At 41.1% G+C, this 14342-nt stretch overlaps 1 protein-coding gene across 7 annotated transcripts in view; it reads right to left on the bottom strand.

Annotated features, from left to right (window-relative positions):
- Positions 1 to 14342, bottom strand: part of LOC126406830 (uncharacterized) — a 182727-nt gene that overhangs the window by 16417 nt on the left and 151968 nt on the right. For 4 of the 7 annotated variants that reach the window (XR_007571744.1, XM_050071345.1, XM_050071349.1 and 1 more), the window contains exons 2-4: positions 12425 to 12600; positions 7928 to 8013; positions 257 to 1373 (exon numbers count right to left, since the gene is read on the bottom strand). Coding sequence is in view for 6 of the 7 variants with exons in the window: in XM_050071345.1 (XP_049927302.1) it covers positions 257 to 1373; positions 7928 to 7987 (1177 nt within the window). In the remaining variant the exon portion in view is untranslated. Of the gene's footprint in view, positions 1 to 256; positions 1374 to 7927; positions 8014 to 10142; positions 10201 to 11465; positions 11549 to 12424; positions 12601 to 14342 lie in introns of all 7 variants that reach the window. The other 3 variants (XM_050071347.1, XM_050071348.1, XM_050071346.1) reach the window with 3 other exon arrangements.

Genomic DNA, 14342 nt, shown 5'->3' with positions numbered 1-14342 from the left:
AGTGTGGTGGGTGGGTGTGGTCTATTAACAATGCATGAGGTATAAATCAAAAGAGAGGCAGATTGAAAAAAAAAAAAAAAGACTTTCCAGCCTCTAAGACCACCTTGGCACCGCATTCAGCTTGCTGTTACACCTTGGAAATGTGATCTTATCTAAAATAGCTTAAGAATATACGGGCCACTGAAAGGAATACACAGATCAATCGCAAAAGGTACTTTAGATTCTCACTTTTGAAGCAAGGGGATAAAATTCATACCTGGGCCAATATTGGAAGTGTGCTGCCTGTGCCTGAAATTGCTACGGATAGGGAAGGCTGCCTCATCTGCATTCCCCTTCTGCCTGCCAGCCTTTGTGTTTGAGGGGCTTGGCCCTCTGAATGACAATAATCCCAAAGTAGTGCTGTGGCACTGTGTGCCTGAATCATCAGCCTTGCTGTTAACACCATGAGCGGGTGCTATTTGCTCGACCTTGTGGCCCCTGTGCTTTGATAGAGGGCTTCTGCTGCACTGATCCGAACCACTCTCTCGGCCACTGCGCTTGTTTCGCCCCAACATGGCTGCTCTGGGTCTCCCGTAACCCTCATTTATTTTGCTTGCTTTGTTATCTGTGGAGGATCTGAGGCAGGATGAGACACCGAGGCGAACAGACAAGGTAGACCTGTACAAAGGGGGTTGACCTGCTCTTCTTTCCTCTAGTTCCACAAGGGAAATGGAAAGTGACTTGTCCAAAAACAAAACAGAGCTAGTGGACCTCAGTGGCACCTCAAGATGGATACAAGACCGGAAGGAAGGCTGTGAGGACAGGTTCATTAACGAGCCACCTATCCTGTCCAGCTTTCTGTTGCTCTCTGTGCAGTTCAGTCTGCGTTGTACAAGTTGTACTTTCCTCTTCCCTTGATCTCTCACTGCCAATCCATCAGCTGGTGAGAAGGCCTGTCTGAACTCATTTGGCTTCAAGACAGAAAGATTCTGTCTGCACACGTCCGTTTGGGAGTTTGACACTCTCATTGTGCTCGTGGGTATGGATGAGGCTCTTCCTTCAAAACTTTCCGGTAGTTTCAGTGGAGTTGATGCCGTCACAGGCTGTGCTGGAGAAGATGGATACACGGGGTCCTGTGGTGACGGCAAAATCCTCTGGGCTGCGATGGTGATGGAGGAAAATGTTGACTTTGGCCACCGTTCCACCACATCTGGGACACTCGCAACCCTGGACAGGTTGGAAACTCCCCTGTAAGATCGGCTATCTGCAGTCTGAGCGGAGGCAGAGTGTGTTATTGCTCTAAGAGACACACTCTCCTTCTCCTCTTGCCCCCGCCACACACCCCATGACAGGACATTCCTGTGCAGTGAAGCAGTGACATCCTTACTTGAGGCCTGCGAAAAGAGAGAGAAAAGGAAAAAGAGAGCTTCATATCAGAGTTGTGCCCAAAGTGCGCAATTTACTCCTCTGCAAACTGAGAGACTGTGTAAGTCAAATTAAACCAAGAAAGACGACAAATTCAAAAGATATTAACTGCTGTGATGTGGTTGGAGGGACTTATTTTCTGCCCGACTTGTTTCTTGATCTATTTCTGTTGCTATGACAATGTGTAACTTGATGGGCAGCACTTGGGGACAAATTAGCCATGACATTTAAAATGAACAATCAAGATTTGTCTTTTGAAAAAACAAAAACAAAAACACTACCAGTCTCTCTCAATATTTCTATTTTTTTTAAAAATCAGTTTAAAAAATCCAGCAAACTCTGTTCACATTGTCGGCTATAGAGTATTCTGGAGTTATACCTTCTATCCTGCTGCTTTTGTACCCAAGATACCTCACCGGTGAACATTTTTCTTTCTCTCTGTTTGAAGGGCAAACAATTACAAATCTTCCTCAAACAGCTCTTGTGTTGGCTCACATTCCCAAGACCCAAATGTCAGGAGAGTTTTACACAAATATAATTTTGCTTAATGAATAATTTTGTCTCTTGTTTGAGTGTTATTGTTAACCGTGGTAATGGAAATCTGAAGACATCACCTCATTATATCAGAGATCAAACAACATATAATTATGGAGGAGACAGTATTGTGTGACATATTCAGACATGGAGTGAAGGAGGTGACATGGATGCAGTTTTTAAAAAGCGAGTGTGCACTGTATAAGTCGCATGCATGCTTTAGTAAAGCACACAGCTGCTTTAAGTACACTTTTTGTTTGTTTGTTTGTTTGTTTATTTTTACAGGGACAGCACGCAATTAAAAGTAATTGCACCAGAGTTAGCTATCAGCTAATTTGCATCTGTTGTCCCTGAGCAGGTAGGCATAAAAACATCAGCAACAGAACAGCAGATACACCACATAAGACAGCACAATGCATAAAAGTCCATCAGCGTGAGGAATAAAATCAGTATGATGAATGTGATAATTACAGAGCAATCACTGGAGATGACACTATTGTGCTGACTTTAGCCAGAGCTTAAGGTTGGTTGTAATCACTGTAATGCTTTCTGAGTCTCTAATGATTGTGGGTATGGAATTCCACTTCCTCACTACTCACTAACAGGGAAGGCATATTGACCAAAAGCTGTCTTTCTGTACCCGGTCACTGATGCTCTGGTCCCACTGCCACTGATGAGATAGGCCAGGCATCCTCTAAGAGTTGACGGTGTGAGATCATGAATGATTTTAAACAGCAGGCATACATCAGAGTAGAATAACAAGCTATTGAAATTGAGGAAATTATATTTTTTTGAATAATATAGTTGGAAAACGGTCTCTAATTCAGTTGGAATCTCAGGTGTTTTAAAAATGCATGGCGTTCAGATCAGATTTAACTTTATTGTCACAGCAGGGACAACGGGATGCAGTTAGCAGATAACCAGTGGAGACAGAATGTGAACAATGTCATTAAGTGTTCATTTTCTTTAACCATGTATCCTGTTGAGGGTCATGGGAGGCTGGAGCCTATCCCAGCTGACATTGGATGCGAGGCACATTACACCCTGGTCAGGTCGCCACACTATCACAGGGCTGACACATGGAGACAGACAACCTTTCATGCTCACTTTCACATCTACAGCCAGTTTAGAGTTACCAGTTATTCTAACCTGCATGTCTCTGGACGGAAGCCAGAATATCTAGAGCAAACCCACACTGACACGGCAAGAACATGCAAACTCTGCACAGAAGGGCTCCCCCACCACAGGTGCTGTACGAACCAGGGACCTGTAAGGTGACAGTGCTAACCACTGCATCACTATGCCACCCTGAATAAATATGAATACATTATATATCAAAGAGTCAATATAGACAGAAGATAAGCATAAATATGCACACTCCTCCACGACTTCTCAAAACATCTGTTCAGATCTGCCAGCAGCACTTGCAACGCAAGTGTGTCCAATCTGCAGGCTTCATTTTCACATGCATGCTTTACTCAAGGGCACACATGCTTTAGTGCTAGAGATGCTGTCCCCATACCCAAGCAAATTTCAGAAGAAATCCTCATATTATAGGTCAGTTTCTGTTTTTCAGTATTGAGATAAGCTGGAAAAAAACACTTTAATTTCCACCTCTACTCTGACCAAGCTGCAGCATCCAGGGCTGAAAAATGAAGCCACTGTGGAAATGCCAGAAACGTCAGTTCCTTGAATGACCACTTGAGACCGACTCGGGTCAATCCCCATCGACCCCCATGTTTAACTGATTTTTTTTACAGCACAAATAAACATGTTTACAACCTACAAAAAATGGTTTTCATCTCTATGGCTAATTTCAACATTCATGACAACTGTACAGGGGATGAATTTTTATATTCTTCACCCGTTTATATTTTATTAAGGCTTAAAGTTACGCATATTCAAGGCCCTGGCCACTTAAGCGACAGGCGGCCTGCAAGGCGTCACTACAGTCTGTAAGTCAGATCCACCCCTCGCTCCTCCACATCTCCAACCTCTCACATGTAACCTGGAAATCCAGATGCCCCGCCCCTAGCAAATTCAGATTTGCTCTGCACGGGGATCTGGCCCCGACGAGCAGAGCCCAGTGAATCACCATCGGCCCAGTCAGATCAGTCTATCTGACAGAGGCGCTCTGGGCGGGTGTAACTTGATGAGGACATGATGAGGATAGCTGTAGGAGTCGAAAAGTAAACAGCCAAGATGGCAGCTGCCGAAGGACCACGTCCATTCAATTTAGCTTTGGAAGAAACGCTAAACCAACTACACTTATCTTTTTCCTTGAGAGAGGAACAGAAGACTGCCCTGGAAGACTGCCCTGGAAGCCTTTGCTTCCAGGAAGAACATTTTTGCCGTTTTACCGACGGGATATGGCAAAAGCATATCAGTTAGCCCCACTCGTCGGCAAACCAATGGGGCTTAGTGCAATGAATACGTCACCTTGTTTTTTGCTCTGCTATCCAATTGCGTGCGGCAGCATTTAATATGCCTCAGTTAGTGCCGCCTCTTGGGTAGGAAGGGTGTATCGGTGAGGGCCAGACTCAAAATCTCTCCAGATTTGAGTCTGGATTTCCAGGCTACTAAACATGGTCACTAGCTCCAAAAAAACAAGATGACAATGACCAATAATAATAATGATGAAACCTAGTACCACACTGAGGTACCCAAGATGTCACGAATAATGAAGCTACAAACCCTCACTTCCTGCTTATCTATCTATCTATCTATCTATCTATCTATCTATCTATCTATCTATCTATCTATCTATCTATCCGAATCTCTAGATAAACAGTAACAATTAACCTCTTACAACACTTACTGTCTTCCCATTCTTAACCACATTCCTCCAATGAAAATCAGAGAGCTAGTCAAACACCCTGCTTTGGCCAAATGATCACACGTGATGCCTGAAACAACCGTGCAGAAAATTGGAATGCAAATGGAAGTAGATAAAGTCTGCAGTTTTTCCACAACGCTCTCAAAGAATATACAGCAAACTAACAGGGAGCAGTGAAAGAGGCAAGATCAGCATATATTTTAGACGGAATATCTAATATCCAATAACCATAACCCCAAAGTCCTATTTAAAGTAATGGGCTCTGCTCTCAATGGACCAACCAATTCAGATCTTGTACGTGGTAATGATTGGACAGAGACATTTTTCTGCTCACTTTATTCAGAAGATAGGGAGCATTCAGTGTCGAATTTCACCTGATCCCCAACATCTACCCACATTCAACAATGATCTTGTTTCTTTCACCTCAACATTTCAGCACTCAGTAAATCTGTTTCTCATATGACATCCTCTGTCTGTGTTTTAGACAGTATCCCAACAAAGTTTTAAAAGAGGTATTTCTCACTGTTGGTCCTTTTATTTTATTAATTATCACCAGTTCTCCGACTTCTGGCATCTTTACAAATGTTTCTAAGCATGTAATTATTCAACTGCTACCAAAACACCCTAATCTGGATCAGTAATTACTGACCAATTTATAAATGACTGTTTTTATCTAAGGTGGTAAAAGTGATTTTAACTGAATGAATCTCTGCTATTGTAGTTTTTCCTAGATCTCGGCTTGTGACCAAACATGATCTGGGCTTTTGCTATTAGACCCCCCCAAACACCCTGCAAACTGAGTTCACACAGGCTACATCATTAGCATCTTTTAAATCCCTTGTTAGAACTTTCTTGTACATGAAAGTATTTATGGGTATTTAATATGCTGCTGGGTTTTATCATCCCTCACTGGCTATTTTTATATATTTTTTAAACTTGAATTCATCCTCCTGTTTTGATGTTTTTATGAGCCCTCTGTTGTTCATATTTTATTTTATCTTTTTTTTTTGTCTGTCTTTTTTTCTGTAAAGCATTTTTTAACCTTGTAAAGAAATGTGTTATATAAATGAAGTCCATTATGATGTGGAATATAATCTGAGAAAGGGTGCTGTTTTGTGAGACCTTCTTTTACTTCATTAAACCTCAGTTACCTTAGTACTGAAGTGCCATGGGGCAGGGGAATGGTGTTGTCGTTGCTAACGTGTGTGTGTGTGTGTCTTATGGAAGTGCGCATGAAACAACTGACTTAAAGCATGCGGATGCTTTAGTAAGATGTGTATCCGACTTAGACCTACTAAAGCAAGTGTGCAACTTATAATGTGCATGCTTTATAAACATTTTTATGCCTCTGCGCCAGCAATAATTGTGGCTGGAGTCATTATGTTTTCTAGTTGTTCGTCCCATTCTCCTTAATGTGATATCTGAAGAATGCAGGAGGGAATTTCCCAAATTTTGGCACAAACATCCATTCACTCAGTGTTAAAATGATAAGTGAAAGGTCAAGGTCACTGTGACCTTGTCTGTCACATTCTTCCAGGTGTTATATCTTGAAACACCTTGAGGAAATTTCTTCAAATTTGGCACAAACGTCCACTTGGACTCCAGAATGAACAGATGAGAATTTGGTGATCAAAGGTAAAAGGTGAAAGTCACTGTGACCTCACAATACATGTTTTTGGCCAAAGCTCAAGAATTCATATACCAATCATGTCTACAGAGTAAAATGATGAAGTGATGACATTTTTTTATCCAAAAGATCAAAGATCAGCATCATTGTGACATCATAGTATTTTGCAAAAACACTTTTATGGCCATTGCTCAACATATTGCCATAGCTCAGGAACAAAAGGAGAGACATTTGGTCAGATACTGAATTGGTGGCACTAATTTTGGGTGCCCACCTTGAAACTGTTTTCATTCAACACGTTTTCATCCCAAACTGTTGCATGTTGCCGCTTTGTCAGTGGACTTTTACATCTGCATATTATTCACTAGGTATCCCTCTGCTTCTGCTATTGCCATTCCAGGACATGCTAACAACACTAGGACGTCAACAAAAGTACATGGTTTGGTTTAAAAAACCCCATCTTGGTTAGTATTCCTGAAATAAACACTAGCCTCCCGTGTGAAAGTCCAGGCTTTGTTGGACACATATAAGAACACTATAAGGACTTTGCAGCTCCTAATATTCAACCCGCACTCACTCCAAAGTCGTTGAAATCCGGCCATTGGTAGGTGACTTTTGGGGTCAGACACCAACGAAAAAAGCAGTGCTCTGACGTCGGCATACATAGCCGGTCATCATTATTGTTTAATGGCACCCTGCGGCATCAGGGGAAAACGCAGTGGTACAACAATGAAAGTTAAGGTGGCGGAAGTCCCAGTAGGGCTGGTAGGAGGGGTGGTGGATAGGTACAACAACCACCAACTTTCACCCGGGAGGCTGGTGTTTGCTTCCCGTAAGATTGTAAAGTCAAATCCTATTCTTTTTGCCTGTATACAAATTTTACATTTCATGTGAAAATGTAAGCGTATTCTGAAAATAGACAATGCATGTAAAAGGCAGAACTTGCCATCAGTGGCTTACCATATCACTACAAAAGGTGCCATTCCCACTGTTCCATGGTATATCATAACAATGCAAATGGTTACGTCTGGCTGCTTTACATATTGATTCCACCCGGCCGCGTATCATACGGTATTCAATAACTTCGGAATGAGAAAGGGCTGGTCGACTGTGTTAAGCATCCATGTTTTTACAGACATGAATAGAAACTGTAACTGCAACTTGACTGCAAGGTGGTTATTCTAGTTTGTCAATGCCTCGTTAATGTCACTCCATATGGGGTGTGCACAGAATAGCCTATGTGTTTTTGGTTGACAGTGATGACTGTCATATTGCTCTGGCTCAGACATCCACAATAACAATCATTTTAAAATCTACTGAACAAGCTTTCCCAGAAAACATAAAAATTTGATTTTTATTTCACTGTATGTTTTCTTCCTTCAGGCAAACACCATTTGCATCTTCAAGTAACAAACAGCGTAGGTACACAATGACAGTGCAGCAGTGTATTTGCAGAAACAGTGTTAAGTAACTTTCCAGGTCATAAGACATTGGGTAAACAGACAGGTACACCCAGCACTGTTTACCTCATTGATGTTAGGTGTCGATAAACTTGGGAATCTCTGACTGTGGAAACCCACTGACATCGACCAGCTGTCTTCTATTTTCTCATCTGTTGGTTCAAAGCAGAGAAGGGAATTTATTGTACATTAGATCACTGCAGCTTCTGATTTTAACTAGGCTGCACACACCACATGACATAAAAGGGAAGTCCACTTCAAAGGCAACTTGAAACACAATTATCAGACTTACCTACTCATCACAAAAGTACAGCTATCCTGTCACTGAAAAAAGTCTTTCTGGTAATACTTCAATATTGCATTATTCACTTCACTTTATCTTTCCATCATTTATTCCGTGCTTAGAGCCATGTTCATTCCCACCCATCAGCACTGAAAAGAAAAATCAATCTCTCTCTTTCTCTGGCTCTCTGCTGCTCAGCTCAGCTGATGACGATTCTCTTAACATAGTTATCTGCCTTTGCTTGCCTGGCACATTTTTGATTATTCCTTAACACCAAACAATAGCTTAAATGTTTAGGCCTATTGTTTCAGAAGGCATAGGAAGGGGCTTATCGACTCATTTTATTCACCACTGAGTGTAATTCAGTTTTTTAATCATGATACACCAAGTGCACTGCTCTCAATTCAGCTGGTTTAAAGCCCAGTGTAGCCCTAACAGTTAATAAAACTGAGATTGTAACAAATGGAGGCATAATTTACTCTAAACAAACCTGTCAAGCATGCAGAGCATCCATTCTGTGTTACACAATGTCACGGTGAGACCCCGCAAATTGAAGTCATGTCGGTTGCCTGTTAATATGTTTGCATGAATGGGACAGTTCATATAATACAAGGGAAGTAATTATGTTTACCCTGTGTGTTCCACTTTGAGGTGAGTCACATGGGATGGGAATGCTGGCGCAAACAACAACACTGAAATAGAAGTTTATACATTCACAGTTTCACCCCATTTTTCCTTTGATTTATTTTTGCCCAGCCAGCAAGTGTAATTGGGGGAATAACATTTTTCTAATGTTGCACTCAACAAAAGAGGGTTGGTTAGGAGTTTGTTTGTGCGGGAGGAAAGGAGCCTGAAGGACATATGGCTTAAAATGGGGAATTAAACGAAATAACTAGAATGAGCAGTGAAACAATGGAGGCAGAGGGTGACACAAGTCTTTTAACTAGAGAGGGATATTCTTTAACATCAAACAGCTGGTGTGAACACTGTGTGAGTGTGAGAGTGTGAGAGAAATGCAGATGGATACTCCTGCGTATATAGGTAATTGTGCATGTATATATGTGCATAGACTGTATGAGTGTGTAGGTTTTTCCATATTGTTCTATGAAGGACAAACCTGAATAAATGAGCAGGGAAACATAACAAATGCAAATGCTTTCATATGGGGAAAAAGGGCTCGCTGTATTGTTTAGTCGTATGAAAATGATGACAATTATGCTGCTGTATGGCCTTCACAGTCACCGGATCTCAACCTAACTCAAGGCATTTGGGAAACAGCTCTAGACAATGCCTTTGTTGTAATGAAGGAATATCTTTTGAAGAATGGTGTTGATCCTTCTGGTAGACTGCTGCAGACTTGTCAAATCTATGTGTAGTAGTATTGAAGCTGTAGTAGCCCAACACCTCATTAAAAAAGGCATGTTATAGTATCGTATGTGTAGGAATACAAATTCACTCCCGTTTTCTCTACCAACTTTTTAACTCACCTTTTAAAAAAATGTTTAAGTCGTGGTAACATGATAAAGAGTGCACGAATAAACAATATACGTTGTTAAATGAGACTTATCATGCTCATTTGTTAAGGTTAATACTTGTATTTTATATTATTATTATTTTTTATTTTATTTACTGGAAACCATTTTATTTTCCTCAAACTGCCTGCACTGGAACGCCTGTATTCATCGTCTGTATGAAGCGCTTCATTTTATCACCTTATCATCTGTCTCTTTAAGCCCATCTCCTGAAAAAGCCCAGTCTGCTCTGATTGGTCTTCCATTTCTAGGCTCACTGTTTCCCTGCTCCATCATTGCAGTTGGGGGAATGATAGCATTGGATTATTGTGGAGCTTTCAACAATCCGAAATCGGGGAGAGATGAACAACATCGGGATCCAGGAGCATGTTTCTCTGATGTTAGCATGTATGATGTAGCTACATGTAGCAGTGTACTTGCAGCTGGAAAATGGAGTATAGTGGTAGTTTCTATCGTGAAAATTTACCAGTAAAATCTTCTAAATCTTAAATCTTCACTACCAGCATGTCCCAGCAGAATATGACCTGAAATTGGGGAGAAATTAACAACATCAGCAAGCAAGATTGCATGTTTCTCTGATGTTAGCATGTAGCTACATGTAGCAGTGTACTTGCAGCTGGAAAACGGAGTATAGTGGTAGTTTCTATTGTGAAAATTTACCAATGAAATCTTATAAATCTTAAATATTCACTACCAGCATGTCCCAGCAGAATATGACCTGAAATCAGGGAGAAATTAAAAACACTGGCAAACAAGATTGCATGTTCCTCTGATGTTAGCATGTAGCTACATGTAGCAGTGAAGGCTATGTAATGCAAACATTTGCAGTAGCATGCCTGTAGCAAATGACCATATAAAGAAATACATCACAAGCCAGCATCAGCTTGTCTTAAAAGCAGAAAAATATGTTGGAAACAGAGCATTCAGAATGATCTGAAGCCTCATGTTTTTGCTCGCAGGGATCGCTTTTACATATTTTTACCTCATTATTTGAAACTTTTGCCATGTTTATAAATGTCCCATATTGCAACATTATGTATATGACAGACAATAAGGAAAGGCATAATAGATAATAATAATAATGATATTCAAAATGTTTTTTTATTGTCATGAAAAGACTAAAGTCAAACATGAAATAATCCAAATTACAAATATTGCCTGTGTGGCTAAAGCTTGATACACATGTTCCTTCATCAGAATGGATGTGGGAGCTACAGTTTATTGAGTCAATCCCACATAAACCTTCCTGCTGCCATAAATACATGTAAGTCAGTAGACTTACATGTATTTGCTGGTTAGCATACATGACTAAAACACAATAAATGCACTATTCACGCTTGTCAGGGATATATTTACTAAAATCTACAGTGCCCTACTGTTTTAGAAAATAACTGAAACTTTTTTAAAAACTGAAATTATGTATTTGTGAGCATTTTTTTTAAAAAAAGATTTATGTCTTTGGCAGAAAAAAATGTCTTCAGGCTGAGAGACACAGACAAAGTTGGGCAAGCATTGAGAGACAGACACATTGTTGGTTTTCATCTTGTTGACATAAAAATATAGACTATAGCCAGCCTGTTTCTTGGAAAGTAAACCTTATACAGCAAACAAAGAGTCTGTGAGAGACGGAGAAAAATATGCAAGACATGTCGGAGAGGAAAATAGAAACAGAGTGTGTGCTTGTGAGAGAGACGCAGTGACAGCACGCAGAGAGCAAACAGGGTTCGTACTTGGCTAATGTGACCATATGCTTATTGTTGCATGCACAGAATCCAGTGATTGAGTGAACCTTTGTGCTCCTGACAGTGCCAGGAACAGACAGGGAGGCCATGGGACCTACAGCTGGTTAGGAAGCAGACAGGCTTTGCAGAGCTGTGGGGTATATGAGAGATAAAGCCATCAGCACAGCCAGTGCAGAAATGCGGCTCATTGAGGGAGCGCTGGGACAAAACGCGGGTATTCAGATGTGTCATACGTGCTGGTGTTAGCTGAGGTTATTCTTGTCATGGACTACTCTTATAATCCTCACTTTTTTTTTTTTTTTTTTACTTTTTGTGCACGATTTATTCCTCTGCATGGTGTCCATTTTACCTACAAAGAAACCTACCGACTTGAAATTGCTTCTCGTAGGAGACATATGTATGCTGTTGATGCACATTACTTTCTTAACACACGTGTGTTATTGGTCAGTGAATCACGGATAGTACAGATGACGTACTGTACCTGCTCCTTGTTGTTACCTGCAGCAGTTACACACTGGTTTCTGTATTAGAGCAATTTGTCAGACTGAGTCAAGCGTGCTGTAATAGTCCTGACAGTGGGTCACTGGAATGTGGTCACATGGGCCATAATCTGTGTGAATTCGCAGTAGGAAAACATACTAGTGGCCCCAAGAGTTTTTTGAATTTGATACTGAACATTTATGGTCACCTGAGACAGCAAAAACAAACCATGAGTGTTTTAAACATTTGCAACTGTGTGAATTATCTGCAACAGCTGAAAAGTCTGCTCGGTTTTGGTAGATTATATTGATTGTGGACATAGTATCTAAAACATATGATTTGTTTTTATAGCTCTGACTTAAATGCACTTAGTGTCCTTACGTCTTACCCTGACATTTATTATAATTTTTAAGACAAGTTTGAAATAATTGCTGTTAAAAACAGACTTGTTACAGAGAAAAAATAGAAGCATAATTCTAAAATCTACCACCCAGCCTTTACAGCACATATTGTGGAGCCCTCTTACCTGATAAAGCAGAGTGTCAGGGCCAGGACATCAGCTGTCACTTCTCTCTTTGGAGCAGATATATCCACTTCTTTCAGCAGAGGCCACAGTGCAGACTCTGCTGCACCCAGCCAGTCATCAGGTAGCCGACAGCTTTCTGTGGTCTTTTCTCAAGCCCTGCTGGAAACTCCTCTCAGCTGACAGGGGATCAAGGAGCAAAGCACAGCTCATCAACTGAGTCAATATGTTTATACAAATAACCCTGTGAGCTTATGTTAGCCGTCTGAGCGTTAAGAGCTGAATATGCTCTGCCAAGCTAGAGAACGTGATCCTGTGTCCTTGGTAGAACTTTAACAGCTCTGGTGGACACACTTAATTCAGTCTCCACACATGCCTGTGGGTTGGTTATGCTGGTTAAAAAACACCCAACAGGGATCTCTGGAGCTTGCAGCAGCACCCTAGGCCTTGAGTCCATATGAGTTAAGTCCTCCGGCAGGCAGCTCAGTCAGGCTGTCTACCCTTCTTCTCTCCTCCATCCGTCCCCAGAGCCCAGGCTCAGGTAGCGGAACAGGTGACTGGCTCTCAGGTTTCAGGCCTTGCATAACAGGTCCCCACTGCACAAGTTATTAATGGAGTCAGAGGCTCTCAACAGCTCTGCAGTTGCCGTACTGACGCAGCAAAGAGAAAAAAAACCATAGATAAAATAAAACTGAGGCTGTTTGCTCCCACTTTTACTCTTTCCTGTGATTACTCAAACCAGTACTTTCCACAGATGTCCCCCCCAAAGCTTCTTTGAAAAGACACATACATTTTCTCGGGAGTAGGTAGACATGCATGCGGACAAAAGGACAGAAAGAGTAAAGGCAAAACTATAAATAAACGTCTAGATATGGTACAGCGCTGAAAAAAGTGCTGAATATTCAAGTCATTGTTTCTCCCCATGCACCCAAAGTAGGGTAGCATTAAAAAGCACAGTAAAGTACAGTAAGTTTACACTGTCATGATGATGAATCACCCAGTTACTCAACTAAAACAGTAAAAACATTGAGGTATATTTCACTCCTGTCACTACTCATGACCCGGTGGTTATGCTGATATAAACACTGAATGAAGCAAGGTGATGATCAGTGACTTAAATACCTCCAGCTTTTAATCTGAGGCATGTGCTGTAACACTTCTAAATAGTTGGAAACATGGGTATGTATTTTCTAGTAATGCAGAATTGATGGGATCATTTTTTGTAATCTATCATGAATAGCAGCAGTTTTCTTTCATGGTGCTTTTTATCTTCATAGCCTGGAATCTCTTTTGAACCATCTCCATGCTACTTGATCATCTTCATACAGTCATGCTGGAGCAACCGAGGAGTGTAATTACATGTCTTGAACATATTTTTTCACCGAAGTTTATTTTATTGCAGAGTTTGCATGTTCTCCCCGTGTCAGCATGGGTTTTCTCTGGATACCCTGGCTTCCTCCCACAGTCCAAAGACATGCAGGTTACTTGGTGACTCTACAATGGCCGTAGGTCTGAATGTGAGCATGAATGGTTGCCTGTCTCTATGTGTCAGCCCTGTGCAATGTCAGCTGGGATAGGCTCCAGCCCCACGCAACCCCCAACAGGCTAAGCAGTGATTAATAATAATATTATTAACTAGTCCATACCCATTGAGTGCACAGTTGCCCATGTAGAGTTTCACATGGTGTGTGTTTGGGATACAGGTCATAGTAAATTGCAGATTAAATAGTCAACTGAACCCATTAAGAAGAGCAATGTATTCAGACAGAGTGTTTGTGAATTTGATAGTACGATTGCTTTATTGAAAGTACAGTAGATTGACCAAGTCAGTGAGTAGAAAAACGTGGGACAGACAGAATGATACACTGATAGTTTCCATGATTATGTACAGCATACCATACCATGACTTAGTCATACCAAA

Source organism: Epinephelus moara, chromosome 19 (assembly GCF_006386435.1).
Source record: "Epinephelus moara isolate mb chromosome 19, YSFRI_EMoa_1.0, whole genome shotgun sequence".
Classification (NCBI taxonomy): Eukaryota; Metazoa; Chordata; class Actinopteri; order Perciformes; family Serranidae; genus Epinephelus; species Epinephelus moara.
The sequence above is the reverse complement of the archived record's forward strand: the minus strand, read 5'-3'. Positions and strand labels throughout refer to the sequence as shown.